At 44.0% G+C, this 14,996-nt stretch overlaps 1 protein-coding gene across 5 annotated transcripts in view; it reads right to left on the bottom strand.

The window, feature by feature from the left end:
• The window catches only part of KCNAB1 (potassium voltage-gated channel subfamily A regulatory beta subunit 1), a 417,565-nt gene that overhangs the window by 264,988 nt on the left and 137,581 nt on the right, over positions 1-14,996 (bottom strand). For 2 of the 5 annotated variants that reach the window (XM_047099249.1, XM_047099252.1), the window contains exon 1: positions 2,220-2,440. The exons of the other annotated variants lie outside the window; for them this stretch is intronic. In XM_047099249.1, coding sequence (XP_046955205.1) covers positions 2,220-2,440 — 221 coding nt within the window. Of the gene's footprint in view, positions 1-2,219; positions 2,441-14,996 lie in introns of those variants that run through there. 5 annotated transcript variants of the gene reach the window in all.

Below are 14,996 nucleotides of genomic sequence, written 5' to 3'. Positions count from 1 at the left end.
TTGTAAACACAGTTAGCCACTTTTTTAAATTTTTGCTATTTGTTATCAATAACACATGCTATTTTAGTGACATTAAGGACAAAGAAAATGATAATTGGGCTAATAATAACATTTCTATCCCGTTTTTTTTTTTTTAATAAAGTGCAGAGCTTGTCTCTCGCCCTCCCTCTCTCTTTCTTTCTTTCTCCAACCCTAAGTGTACATTTGGCATAATTTCAACCTCTTTCCTAAAGGCACTGAGTGGAATTTGAAGGAGAGCGGGGTTAAGTCGCATTCACACACACAGAGAACCACCTGCCTGTCATGGGTAGGATGGTTCAGAATAAAAGGCAAGTGGAGAATCTTGTCCAGTCACCATAAGTCACAAAGGAGTCTAAGAATACTGAAAAACGCAGATGGCTAACTTTTTGTCAGAAAAGAGCTGTCCTTAGTTGCCAGGAATGGAAGGTGCCCACGTGAATCTTACTCGCACACTGAGCTTTTGTAAAGAGAGACAGTTATTATCCAACCTGAGCTGAGCTGCACATATCACCAGAAAAACCTTCCTGGATATCTCCTGCCTTCTGAGAAGCTTCGCAAAACCAAACTCTTCCAACACAATGATCCATAAGCAACTATGAAACTCTGCCACAGGAAAGGAAGGGTATTACTTTTTATTTCTTCTGGTTTACAGAAATAAAGCTCATGGTGCTGCTAGAATGCTGGCGGCCACCATTCAAGTGACCTCTGCGATCCGCCTGATCTCCCAGAGTCCCATTCCTAGGGGCCCTGCTGATCAAGACAGCAGCTTGTCTTCCCTCACAGCAGCCGGACTGCAGGCAGACCAGAGCCCTCAGGGCAGGGTTGGGTGTGTGCCACACAAGTCAGCCGCGATACAAAATGCCAATGCACTGGAGGCTGCGGTCTCAGTTAGCTAACAGTCACTGTGGGGCCCCCCCCTTCCCCACCATGTAAACACTGGGAAAAACAGAGGTGCATGAAGGTAGGCTGCTAGCATCCTTCCGGGTTGGGGCAAAAAGCTTTCGCTATGGTATTTTAGTGCCTCCCCCAAGCACATGGCTTGCTTTCTTGATGGCTCAAAAATCCATCAAAACAACAGTGCTTGGTGCTTTTGCAAGGAGGAGCTCTCCAGTACCTCTACAAAGAAACTTTTGCAAGGGTAACTTTTGTAGAAATGGGTTTAAGTGCCTATTGCAGAAACCCCACGTGGGAAGCCTGAGGTGTGCATTATGTTCATTGCATCAAGTTCCTTTCATCCTGAAACCTGGCTCCCAACAGAGATGAGGGATAGTTAAATGTGAGTAATTGACAAAATCGTATCTGCAAAGTAGAATAACCAAAGCCTTTGGAAGATGCCTCATTAGCTTCTCTCCTCTACCTCTGCAACCACGTTGAGACTAGAAGGACAGCAGTTTTAAAGAAATAAAGCCAGGAGGGCTCAGTGCAAGGCAGATAGCATGAGAAGGCAGGAGTCACATAATTGAATAATGAAATTTTCTACTTATCAAATTTAAGTCATTCTCTATGAAAGAGAGCATCAACTAGTACTGGGAAGGCCTCCAGCTATGGAAAATAAGCTAGAGGAAGAGGGATCTTAAAAATTTATGAGGAAACGCATATTAAAACGAATGACTTTTTCTCCGTATTTCACAAGGAGGTCTCCATTTTATTCCGAGTGGTAATTTAGATTTAAACGTGTCAGTGTTCAACCTAATCTACCTTTATAGGCGTTTCTTCCTGCAACAAAACTTCCTTAAGAGCTTGCACAGCATTTGCTGCCTTGGTCTTTCGAAAGCTAAATAAGAATGCAGTACTAGATGGGAAACTAATTTGAATAGTATAAGCACAGAAACTACAGGCTGCACCATAAAATAGGACCAACACATTTGCTGTTGAAAAACTACCCTGATCTCAATACCAGTTTCCAGCAGTTGTGTTAGTCTCTGCAGACTGGAATTCATTCAACTGCTAAAGGTGTTCGTAACACTTTAGAATATACAAAATGGGCTGCATTTTTTTAAAAATACCACACACACACACAACACAACACAACCTCTTTGGGTGTCCCCTCTCCTAGGGAGCTATTTTAGAGACACCTGAGTATTCTAAATTAAGCAACCCATCCATGGGCAAGTCACTTCTCAAACCCGATGAACTGTCCCCCAGTGCACCTGTATAGAACACAGAAACCCCGGGCAGACGGAATCTTACATCCATACCTATATTTCATGCCAGTCTGCTTTGCGGTGGACTCTTTGAGAGAAATGTGATGCTGAGGGGTGAACGTCCCCAGGCTGCGCGCGATGATAGCGACCGTGCGGAATTTGGCCCGGGCTGCGTTCACCACATTGGGGGCGGTGGAGCTCTGCTTGCTCAGAAGTCGGTCCTCACCATTCCGGCTCTTCAAATTGTGCTCTGTGCAGGCTATGGAGACTTGCATTGCTTCCCCGGGCAGCGCACGGTCCCTCTCAGAACCCCAGAACACAGGCAGTCACGAGAGGTTGAGCAGCTGGGGGGGTTTCTGCTCGTCTTTTAACCCCTCCTTGCTCCCCCTTCCTGGGGATGCCGTCAGACGAGTCCTCGCGGCAGAGGACTTCAGAGCCGGGCAAGTGGCAGGAGTGGCTGCGGTGCACAACAGAGTCCCAGGCACCGAGAGAAGTAAACAGCCAGCCCTGAAGTTGTCACAGCAGCTGGAGCGCGGATCAGGCTCACAAATCTTCCCGGGCAGTAATCTCGGCTGATTAGACTGCCAAATCCATGCAGTCGGGAGGCTCTTGCAGACGCCTAAAGCTGAGCATTCGCGCTGACTGCCGGGGCCGGTCCACCGTGTCTGAATGCGGGCTCGCCTCTGGGCGATGGCTCAAATCCACGCAGGCATATACCGCAAGATGCGCCGCCAGCACGCTCTGGACCTCAGGCAGGATGCTCAACTGGCACGCGGAGCATCCAAGAAGCAGCTAATCGCAAGCTGGTCCCCAGGGACCGGTGGTCTCCATCCACTCAGACTGTCAGCTCCTTCCCCTCCCCGCCCCACTCCGGGAGGTCTGGGGTGGGGGGGGGGAGGGGGAGTGCTCAAGACCCCTCCCCACTCATTTTCAGGCGAAAGCCTGGGTTGCTGAACCCACACTGACAAATGTTTGCAGCTGCACAGAAGCGCAGGCTGGCCCCTTTAAAGAGCTCCTAGCCTTTGTGTGCGACAAGGCAGGGACCACTTTCACCAGACACTTGCTGTAACAGAATCTGGAGGGCAGCTCATAAAGGGGGGAGGGGGGGTCTGCCCAGATTCAGACCAAATCTTGCTGCAGCACAACAGTTGGAAGTGGGGGAAGGCAGAGTGGGGGTGCTTCTGCCACGGAACATGCCAGTGAATTAACACGTGAATACTCTGTGACTGGCTTACTAAAACACTACTTGAAATCCCTGTTATTAGCCTTGTTAGAGTTCATTTCCCCTTCCCGCGTTATTCCTGAAGACGGTAAGTTTGAAGTTTCTTGAAAAACCACAGTGCAGACTTTTTGGAGTCAGCTAACTTGCCGTGAAAATCTATTCTGGATCTCAGAGGACCAGGGATAGGGGAAGAGGCAGCAATTTGGCACCACCCAGAAGGGGGCTACACAGGGTGAGCAGCAGGTCCACACCACCCAGAAAGTCCAGGCCAGGCGGCTGGAACTATGTCCATTGCCCACCAGTCACCCAGGGCCACTGGTGATGACAAACACTGTCCCCAAGTCAGGGGTGGGCAGCAAAACACTCCTCTCGACTTTGAATCCATGTGAGGTAGAAACATTGTGTGGTTCAGTGTCAGGTGCAAAGCAATGGCTCAAAATATGTGGTTGAACAAAACTAAGCATCAGTTGGCTGATGAACACTTTATCTCTCCGTTTGAAACGCATGGAAGCCACACTCCTTTTATAGACGCCCTTACAATAAAATTGTGGCTTCTGCAAGATCAGTTTTCTGAACGTGGTCCCCAACAGACATTGCTGTCCAGTGAAAAGGAACAGGGCTTAAATTGACAACATTTGTGAGCACCATCTCTGTGCTAGGCAATAGAAACATGGCGGGGGGGGGGGGGGGGGGGGGGGTTGAAGCACTGTCCTTCTCCCTCAAGGAACAGGCAATCTGTGTGGGAAGGACAAAGCATCCAGTCTTAAAGGGACTAATTAACAAGTCAGAGGTGCATCAGTGTTCAAATGAGTGGTACAGGCACTAAATATGTTCGAGTTAAGCAGAGAAGTAATTACAGAAGGCTGGAGAAAAGTTCTTTGATTCATTCCCCACACTTCTGCCGAATCTCTATCAGGTACCTGGCTCTACTTGTTGCTAAGGTACAAAGATGGCTTAGACAGAGTCTGGACCGCAAGGAGCTCATGGGTTCCCAGGCAACCTTCGTAGAGGAGCAGGATTTTGCACAGGGCATGAATCTGATTAGCAGGAGAGGAGGAAGGTGGTCTTCCAAGGGGTTGGCAAGTGTGGGGAGAATACACATTCTGGCAATGTCTGTGTGATTGGAAAAACAACAACAACAACAACAACAACAAACAGGTCTGACCACTTCTTGCCAAATTAAGTTATAAGAATGAATTTAAAAAAACATTTTTTTTTTACTGTTTATTTATTTTTGACAGAGAGAGAGAGAGAGAGAGGCAGAGCATGAGCAGGGGAGGGGCAGAGAGAAAGGGAGACACAGAATCCGAAGCAGGCTACAGGCTCCGAGCTGTCAGCACAGAGCCCGACGGGGGGCTCCAACTCACAGACCGAGAGATCATGACCTGAGCCAAAGTCAGACGCTCAACCGACTGAGCCACCCAGACACCCCAAGAATGAAGTTTTTAAGCAGAGTATGTGCTTATTTTGGATTCTAATCCAGAGATGAATCTTAACGTTTTATAACCTGCAGATAACGTTTAAATCACGTTGTGGAAGCTCAATCCTTAATCCTTCATGACTTTAAAAAATAAATATACGACCTAACGCTCAGTGGTTGGGAAATAGCTTTCAGATGCGATGAGGGATGTGGAAAAGGACAAATGATGGCTTCTTTTTCCCTTGGCTCCAAGGAGGGAGTTCTTGATGAGCTCTGTGTTCCCTGGAATAAATAACAGTGGGCAGAGAGGAAGCAGATCATTAGAACCTTTGTGTTTTCACACGAAGCTTGCTCATCGGAGATGATCGATGTGAATCAGGACAAGAGGAAGAAGTGGGAGGCATCAAAAGGAAGAGCTCAGAAAGAGAGGAAAACAAAGCAGCCTGGAAGGCGAGACAGAGCCTGGTGATCCCTATAGGCCCGGATGGCCAGGAGCTTGCCTGGGCACTGACGGAGGGGAAGGAGGTGTGAGAAGGTGGCCGAGGGCTGATGAAGTAGTGCCATCAAGTCCCCAGGGAGGGGGGAGGAGGGAGGGCCAGAGATCAGCACCGTTAGCCAACATAGCTAACACAGTTCGCTAACCCAAACCAGAGCAGGGGTGAGGTTAGCAGAACAAAACCTGCAAGGCCGAGTGCCTCAGAGTCCCCTTCCTACCTCTCACAGGACTGAGCCCAGTGCCTTATGCCTAGCAGGCCCTCACCGTATGAATAATTGAAAGAGGGAGATAAGGAAGCAAAGGAAAGAACACGGCAGGAAGGGAGGAAGGAAAGCATATGGGAAGATGCCAAATTCTTGGATAAACTTGATTCCTTAAAAAGAAGGAAAAAGAAAAAAAAATCCTGCACGTTCTAGCTTCACACAGCCTGCTTACTTTAAAGGAGCCAATAATTGCCCCACATTCACATCTGCACCCCTTGTGTATTGACAAGTGTCTGCCTTTAGTCCACCTCAAAGAGAATCAAAGAATGGAGACCAGAGAAGCGCTCCGGTGCAAGCTTCTTTCTTGCTACCCGCAGTGTGCCTTTTCAGATCTGACACCACACGGGCTTTGATAGCCCGCCAGCAGCTCGGTGACTTCCCCAGCTGTGCTCACCCTTCCCAGCATTAATGGAGCAGTAGGTCTCCGGGGCCAAGGAATTACATAGTTGGCTGTGAGCAGCTCATTCCTAATAAGTTTGTGCTAACAGGCCACGTGCTAATTAAGGGGGGGAAATTAGAGATGTGTCCTGTTATTGTCATACAATAGGATTTGGAGGAATTATTAACATCATTTTGGGTTCAGATAAGACCCACAGACAATGATATAAGCACAGACGTAGACATAAATGTAAATGCAGGGAGCCTGGGTGGCTCAGTTGGTCAAGTGTCCAACTTCGGCTCAGGTCATGATCTCAAGGTTCATGGGCTTGAGCCCCACATTGGGCTCCGTGCTGACAGCTCAAAGCCTGGATCCTGCTTCAGATTCTGGATCTCCCTTTCTCTCTGCCCCTCCCCTGCTTGCTGTCTCTCTCTGTCTCAAAAATAAATTAAAAATTTTTTTAAACTCTTAAATTAAAAAAAAATAGATGCAAATGTGAGATCTATTGTTATGGGTTGAATTGGGTCCCTCCACCAAGTTCATATGATGAAGTCCTAACTCTCAGTAAGTACCTCAGAATATGAATGTATTGGAGACACAGTCCTTAAAGAGGTAATTAAAGTAAAATGAGGTCATTAAGGCAGGCCCGAATCCAATATGACTTATGTCTTTATAAGAGGAGATTCAGACACATACACAGATGGAAGGAAGCCTCTGAAGACACACGGAGAAGACAGCCATCTGCAACCCAAAGAAAGAGGCCGCAGAAGAAACCAACCCTGTTGATACCCTGGTCTTGAACTTCTAGCCTCCAGAATCAAGAAAATATAAATTTCTATTGTTTCAGTCCACTAATCTACCCTATTTTGTTTGTTGGAGGCGGGGCCGGAATTCAGAGAGAGAGAGAGAGAGAGGGAGGGAGGGAGAGTGAGCACTCGTGCAGGGGAGGGGCAGAAGGAGACAGAGAAAATCTTAAGCAGACTGCACGCCCAGGCCCAGCGGGGCTTGATCCCATAACCAACGGTGAGATTGTGAGCTAAGCTGAAATCAAGAGTCGGACGCGAGGTGCCTGGGTGGCTCAGTCATTAAGCAACCGACTCTTGATTTGGGCTCAGGTCATGAACTCACAACAGTCATGATCTCAGTTTATGAGGCCCAGCCCTGCCTGGGGAGCCCACTTGGATTCTCTGTCTCTTCTCTCTCTGCCCTTCCCCCTGCTCACACACATGCTCTCTTTCTGAAAATTAATAAACGTATTTTAAGAAAAGAAAGAGTTAGACATTTAACTCACTTAACTGATGGGGTGCACCTGGGTGGCTCAATCTATAGTAACTTGTTATAGCAGCCCTCACAAACCAGTGCAGATATTAGATATTGTTTGATTTTAATTTTTAAAAAAAAAACGTTTATTTTGAGACAGAGAGAGCAGGGAAGGGGCGGAGAGAGAAGGAGAGAAAGAGAATCCCAAACAGGCTCCCTCCCCACTGTCAGCCCAGAGCCCGATGCAGGGCTCGATCCTATGAACTGTGAGATCATGACATGAGCCTAAACCAAGAGTAGAATGCTTAACTGACTGAGCCACCCAGGTGCCCCCATGTTTTTAATTCTTATAACTGGTCAAGAGAAATGACCGGAGCACTCTAAAGAAGATGCTCCTGAAAGTCATAATTAGACGACAGGGATATTATTGTGCCACTCCGTATGTCCTGAGCCAATGTTACAAATGTGCTACAAAGAAGACCTCCAAATAGAACTCTGTTCCTTTGTTCCTTTCCACAAAGTTGTAAAGCCTCTACATAGTAACTCTTGATACAAGAAGTGGTGCTTTTTAAGGCATTTCTAGCACTTTCCCCTGTTCTTAATGATCTCCTTATTCTGCCAATTTTCCCTTTCAAGGGCTCGCTTTATACTGGGCATGTGTAATCAGCACCCCCAGATGTGTCACGAGGTGGTAGAGAGAGGCCTGCGGGCAAAGACCCAGATTCCAAACCCAGCTCTGTCACTCTGCCTCTGACCCCGGGTGTCATTATAGCTCTCTGCCTCTGTTCTCTCATCTGACATATGAGACAGCTCGATATAGATTCCACAGGGTGCTTTCACAGAGAGCTGTGGAGGTTGCAAGATCACAGGGAGCCAAATTATCACTTACTCTGAGATTTCACCTGTGTCTCAGCTGGTCTTGATTCAGTACCCAACATTCGGAATTCTTGGGCGTTAATGTCAAAGGGTCATTGAGTCATGGCAGAGCTGGTTAGGAACAGGCCATAGGCTGCTTAACCTGCACCCTAGCCTCTCATGATCAGCAAAGAATCTTCGTGGCCACATGGGAGGACTCGAGAGCGTGGGGTCAGCTAGAGCTGGGGGTGAATCCCAGCTCTGCCCTGCCCGTTCCTTGCGTGCCACTGAGCAGGGTGCTCCACCTCCCTGCACCTCAGAATCTTCACCAAAAGAATGGTGCAAGGACATGCTTCTTTGGGTAATTACAGAAATTGCACGAAATAGGCACTTGATAACTGCTAAGTACCATCTCGATTTACTAGAAGCAAGGGCTGTTGGGAAGTCCTTTATTAAGCCAGCTCACCAGGAGACCCCGGCAATTACTAACACCGGTAAGACTTACACTACGCCTCCTATAGCCTAGGAGTTCTTACCAACACTCCCCGTGTATTAACTCATTTAATTAGCACGTAATCCCATGGGGAGGTAATAGGTTTTCAACACCACTCTATAGATGAGGAAACATGAGACACAGAGAAGTTAAATGACCTGCCCAAGGTGACACAGGCAGGAAGCTGCACAGCTGGGGTTTACTCAGGGTAGCCTGGCTCCAGAGACTTGGTTCTCAACGCTGTGCATACTGCTTCTCCCTGAAAGAGCCTCCTTGTGAGAAGGGCCTTAAATAGTGCCATTTTATGGGGGCGCCTGGGTGGCTCAGTCGGTTACGTCTGACTCTTGGTTTCAGCTCAGGTCACGATCTCAGTTTCGTGAGTTTGAGTCCCGTGTCAGGCTCTGTGCTGTCAGCGTGGAGCCTGCTTACGATTCTCTCTCTGTCTCTCTCTGTCCTTCCCCCACTCATGCAGTCTCTCTCTCAAAAATAAATAAACTGACAAACAATAAATAAATAGTGCCATTTTATGAATTTTTAAAGGCTTTATTCTTACTATGAGTGAGGGGCAAAATTCAATATTAAAATTCTGAACATTTTGGAAAAATCAAATCATCCATAGCTTGGTAGCTATCAACTTTTTAAAATACTTCATAATACTTTATTCTTAATGCTCAAGAAAACATCTATTCCCAGTTACCTGGCACACTTCTGATTAACTCAATTTCTTACAAGTAATGTCACAACAAAGGCTTTTTGCTGGGTCCACTTAGAATTTGTGGTTTATATGCTATCGGCAACCAGAGCCAGTGGGGGCCAGGAAACATTCAATTCTGCAGCCAGACGAAACCGGATTCATTCAAAACAGAAAAGAATCTGCTACTATCTCAAGAATTTTAAACATGCAAGCATACAGATGGCAAGCCACTTTATGTGCCTGTTATTTGTGGTTAAAAGAGCTTGTTAGGATGAGAGTTTGCCATTTATCAGAAATTCTTAACGTCTGGGTTTGGAGAACAATTTATTATATTCTGACAAATTGAGCCAGCCATGAAGGTAACGATGGGCCTACATTTGCTTGGGAACAGGGCTTGGAATAACAGAGAAAGGAAGATTGGGAGGCCAAACTGGAAATTCTTGAGGCTCTGACGAATAGAAGAAACTTCCAGATATCAACCCTTCTGCTACTCTGGAAAAAAGTTTCACCAGAGAACCCCCACTACGAAACAGAGGACGAACTCAATACACATTTTCTCACACCACTGGCCACATGTCAAAAACAAAAACATGATTAAAGGATAGTTAAGCTTTTCAATTAACACTCGAACCATACTCACAGCCACAGATAAATGTTTCCTTAGTTGGAAATTTGTGACATATCAGATGGTCAGCAAGGTCTCCATATTTGTCCATTACTTTATACGTTCAAGATGAGGTGCTACAGTGCTATAGGAAGCAAGTGTGGAAAAATAGGAAATTCACAATTCAGATGGTTTTGTTCAGGCCTCTTCATGGTAGATAATTTCTCATAAGCTCATCTAGAACTTGGGCATAGAGCTGGGGGGGGGGAAACAGGGACATATGGTCTGTTTGCTTTTGCAAATGTTTTTAATTCCTCCTCAATTATTAGCCATTAGTATGATTTCTGTCATTGCCTTACAATAGAGTGAGTTGGCCAGAATATTTGTCAATTTAAGATTTCATTAACCTTAAGAAAGACACATTATTGTTTTGTATACCATTAAAATAAAAACTGTGGTCAATTAGTTATGACACAATGCTTTTTTTTTCTTTAAACTTTGTATTTTAAAGTTATCAAAAGAGTTGTTTTAGAATTAGTTGGGATTTCCTGCCCAAAATTTTACTCTTGTACATACAGGAGGGGGAAGATATAAGAGAAATTGGTTAAGGTACTCCCCAACGTGTTCACATTTAGAATTTGATGCTTCACTTCTTCTTTTACTCTGTCATCATCGTCCACATCTTTTTCCACAATCATCCTTTGTGTTGGTAATGTGGTAATTTTTTGAAAACATACTCAATAGGCCCTGAATAGCTAAAGCCATCTTGAAAAAGAATAAAGATGGTGGTATCACAATCCAAGATTTCAGGATATATTATAAAGCTGTAATAATCAAAACATTATGGGACTGGCACCAAATATAGACACATAGGTCAACAGAATAGAGTCCAGAAGTAAACCCATGCTTATATGGCCAATTAATCTATGAAAAACAAGGCAAGAATACACACAAAAAATAGTCTCTTCAACAAATGGTGTTGAGGAAACTGGACAGCTACAAGCAAAATAAGGAAATTGGACCAATTTATTCCACCATACACACACAAAAAACTCAAAATGGATTAAAAACCTAAATGTGAGGCCTGAAATCATAAAATGAGTAAATCAGTAATCTCTTGGACATTAGCTGTAGAGACCTATTTATGGATAGGTCTCCTGAGACAAGGGAAACAAGAACAAAGTTAATAATGGGACTACACCAAAGTAAAAGCTTCTGCAGAGCAAAGGAAACCATCCACAAAACAAAAAGACAACCTAATGAATGGGAGAGTATATTTGCAAATGACATCCATAAGGGGTTAATATCCAAAACATGTAAAGAACTTAAGTAACTCAATACCAAAAACAAACAAACAAAAAACAAAAACAAATAAACCCATTAAAATAGGCAGAGGACTTAGATATTTTCCAAAGCAGACATACAGATGGCAAACAGACACATGAAAAAATGCTCAACATCACTAATCATTAGGGAAATGCAAATTAAAACCACAATGAGATCACTTTACACCTGTCAAGAAACAACAAGTGTTGGTGAGAATGTGAAGAAAATCAAACCCTCATGCACTGTTGGATGGGAATGCAAATTGGTGCAGCCAAGGTAGAAAAGTCAAAAAGATTACAAATAAAATTACCATATGATCCATATGATCCACCTTTACTAGGTATTTATTCTTTACCTCCAAAAAAAAAACAATAACATGAATTTGAAAAGATACATGCACCCTGATGTTTATTGCATCATTATTTACAATAGCCAAGATATGGAAGCAACCCAAGTGTCCATCAACTGATGAATGGATCAAGAAGAGGTATTTATACACACACACACACACACACACATCCCTACACAGACACACACACACACACACACACACACACACACACACACACACAATGGAATATTACTAAGCCATAAAAAAGAATAAAATCTTCCATTAGCAACAACATGGATGGACCCAGAGGGTATAGTATGAAGTGAAATAAGTCAGAGAAAGATGAATACCATATGACTTCACTTACATGTGGAACTTAAGAAACAAAACAAATGAACAAATGATAAAAGAGATAAAAAAGCAGTCGTAAATACAGAGAACAAACTCGTGGTTCCCAGAGGAGAAATGGGTAGGGCGGATGGGTGAAATAGATAAAGGAGATTAAGAACACACTTATCTTGATGAGCACTGAGAAATGAGTAGAACTGTTGAATCATTATATTGTACACCTAAAACTAATATAACATCATATATTAATTACACCTGAATTTGACAAAACACATATACTCAACTATTGTCTCCGGAACTTTTCTCCAAGCTGTTGATACCCACTCTGAAAGTTGTAATGCACACTTACAGGCATTGACAGCCACATTATGATGGTCACCTAGCCAGCAGCAATAGGAAATGTCACAATATCACCAAAGGAACCATATGTGCTTCAGAGAACTGGTGAAATATAATGATTTCTAAAATCATATATTGTAAACTCTTATTTCATGGCCATTTAAACCTAAAATATATAGAAAGGAGGAAGGTAAAATTTTTTCAGCACCCACTATGTGCCAGGCATTGTGTCAAAGGCTTCTATATCCACTATCTCATTCCAGAGGAAAGGGAAAAAAGAATCCACCTTTGTTAAACATCTAAGTTAATTGGGCTCTCAACTAAGTACCCTATAGATGGAATTACAGAACCATTCATCTTCACCCTTGCAAAACTAAGAAGTGAATCAGACGCCAGAAGGGCTTTCTACATGAAGTCATCCTTGCCTGATGAGGATGAGAAAAATAAGCAATCTGAAGGCCTTTCTAAAAATACATCAATGGGTTAAAACTTCCTTGTTTCAGTCAGATATGTTGGGCTTTTTAGGGTGAGAAAAAGTATTGTCATTCTACTTCATATCTAATGTATTTTTTCAATGTTTATTTTTGAGAGAGAAAGAGACAGAGCATGAGCAGGGGAGTGACAGAGAGACAGAGACAAAGAGACAGACAGAATTCTAAGCAGGCTCCAGGCTCTACGCTGTCAGCACAGAGCCCAATGCGGGGCTCAAACTCACAGACTGCAAGATCATGCCCTGAGCTGAAGCTGGAGGCCACCCAGGTGCCCCTAAGGTATTTTTATAAAAGATGTATTCTCTCAGGGCACCTGGGTGGCTTAGCCAGTTAAGCGTCTGACTGTGGCTCAGGGCATGATCTTGCAATCCCTGAGTTTAAGCCTTGCACTGGGCTCTGTGCTGACAGCTCAGAGCCTGGAGCCTGCTTCAGATTCTGTGTCTACCTCTCTCTATGCCCCTCCCCCACTCACACTCTGTCTCTGTCTCTCTCTCAAAAATAAATAACCATTAAAAATATTACAAAAAAAAAGATGTATTCTCTGACTTCTTTGTTCCATTCATTCTCAAAGGGGAGGTGTTGTAAAGAGCAGATTTAAGATCCTAGGAGATTCCTTCTCATTTAAGTCCTTCCTTTTGACAATTCACACAGAAAGTTCATGGAGAAGACTCCTTAGGCTTTCATCACATTTAAAATAAAACTCATTTAGGGGCGCATAAGGATTAAGTCTCACTCTGTGCTCTATCAAGCCCTGTATTGTCTGAAGTTTTTATCGTGGATCATTCTTGTAAATAAAATACATTTTTAAAATTATTTTTCTATCATAGCCTTATCGCAAATTCATCTAAGAGAAAACAGGAATACATGAAAGCATGAAGGAAAAAAGTCACGTTAATCCAGACTTTTGATATTTAGCATTTTTGTCAGTATCTTTTGGCTTGCACATTTGTATTTTCCACACGTAGCTCTGTGGTTGTTGTTATTGATGTTGCTGTTGTTGTTTTATATAATGGAATCTTTTTCAGTGTATATGTCAACTACCTCATGCTATCATTTTAGATTTGTTCCTTTGTCTTCTCATTTTCATACAGCATCTGCCCTTAAATCAATTATGTGTCATCACCATGCATTGATTACCAGGTCAATATGCATTGTTCACTGTCCAGTTGACAAGTTCTATATCCCGATGAAGCAAAGAGGTGAAGGGTTCAGTCCCTCCCCATACGGTTCCCTTCCTGATTGGGGAGCGTGCAGAGACATTCACTGATGACTAGTTGTCTACCCTGCATGTCGGAATGAGTGATCTAGCTGATGTACACTCTAGAGGAAGAGATCACTAGAGGTAAGAGCAGTTACAGAGACTATAGTGGTGTCAGAAAAGATTGGGCATTAAGGACAGGGAAGAACCTAGGCAAGGAAAGAAAATTGGTGAGGGAGGTTACATGAGCAGAGGAAATATTTTTTAGCAAGGATGGGGAGGTTGAGGAGCCTTTTAGAGAAAAATGAGCAAAGCTCTCTGGATGGAACCTTATTTGTTTTTTTTTTTTTTTCCAACGTTTATTTATTTTTGGGACAGAGAGAGACAGAGCATGAACGGGGGAGGGGCAGAGAGAGAGGGAGACACAGAATCGGAAACAGGCTCCAGGCTCTGAGCCATCAGCCCAGAGCCTGACGCGGGGCTTGAACTCACGGACCGTGAGATTGTGACCTGGCTGAAGTTGGACGCTTAACCGACTGCGCCACCCAGGCGCCCCATGGAACCTTATTTGAAAAAAGGATTTATGTAAGAAATGATGCAAAACAAATGTACATGAATCAACTAGAGTCTGTTGAGGACAGCCGGAATAACAGTGTGGGCAAGACTCAGGGAGGTTGCCGGGAGGTTGAAGGTAGAAAGTTTAGCAAGAATTCAGGTCTGTGGGGAGGAGTATAAGCAGTATTTTTGGAACATCACCCTGAAGGCCAACAGAGTGGTCCAGTAGGAGATTGCTGGAATCTGCCAGCTGTAAGATGAAACTTGCTGATGAAAGAATGGTACTTCTTACTTCCAGTCCTCACAGGAAGACTATGAAAAAACATTCACAATGCACTGTGTGCTCAAAACAAAACAAAAACACAGTTCACAAAACAATATGTATAGTATGAGCCTATTTTGACGAAGCAAAATTTACCTATCTCTGCAGAGAAATAAAGGGATATACCCCGATATATTTGGTACGTTGGGTATATTTGAGATCCCCAAATATTCTAAGTGGTTACCTGTGAGTGGCACAAGTGTGGATAATTTTTGTCTCCTTATTTTGATAGTAT

This window comes from Lynx rufus, unplaced genomic scaffold, assembly GCF_022079265.1.
Source record: "Lynx rufus isolate CCGP_SWC_20201006 ecotype Redwood Valley unplaced genomic scaffold, mLynRuf1.p SCAF_5, whole genome shotgun sequence".
NCBI classification, from domain to species: domain Eukaryota; kingdom Metazoa; phylum Chordata; class Mammalia; order Carnivora; family Felidae; genus Lynx; species Lynx rufus.
Note: the sequence above shows the minus strand (reverse complement) of the source record. Positions and strands in the feature narration are given on the sequence as shown.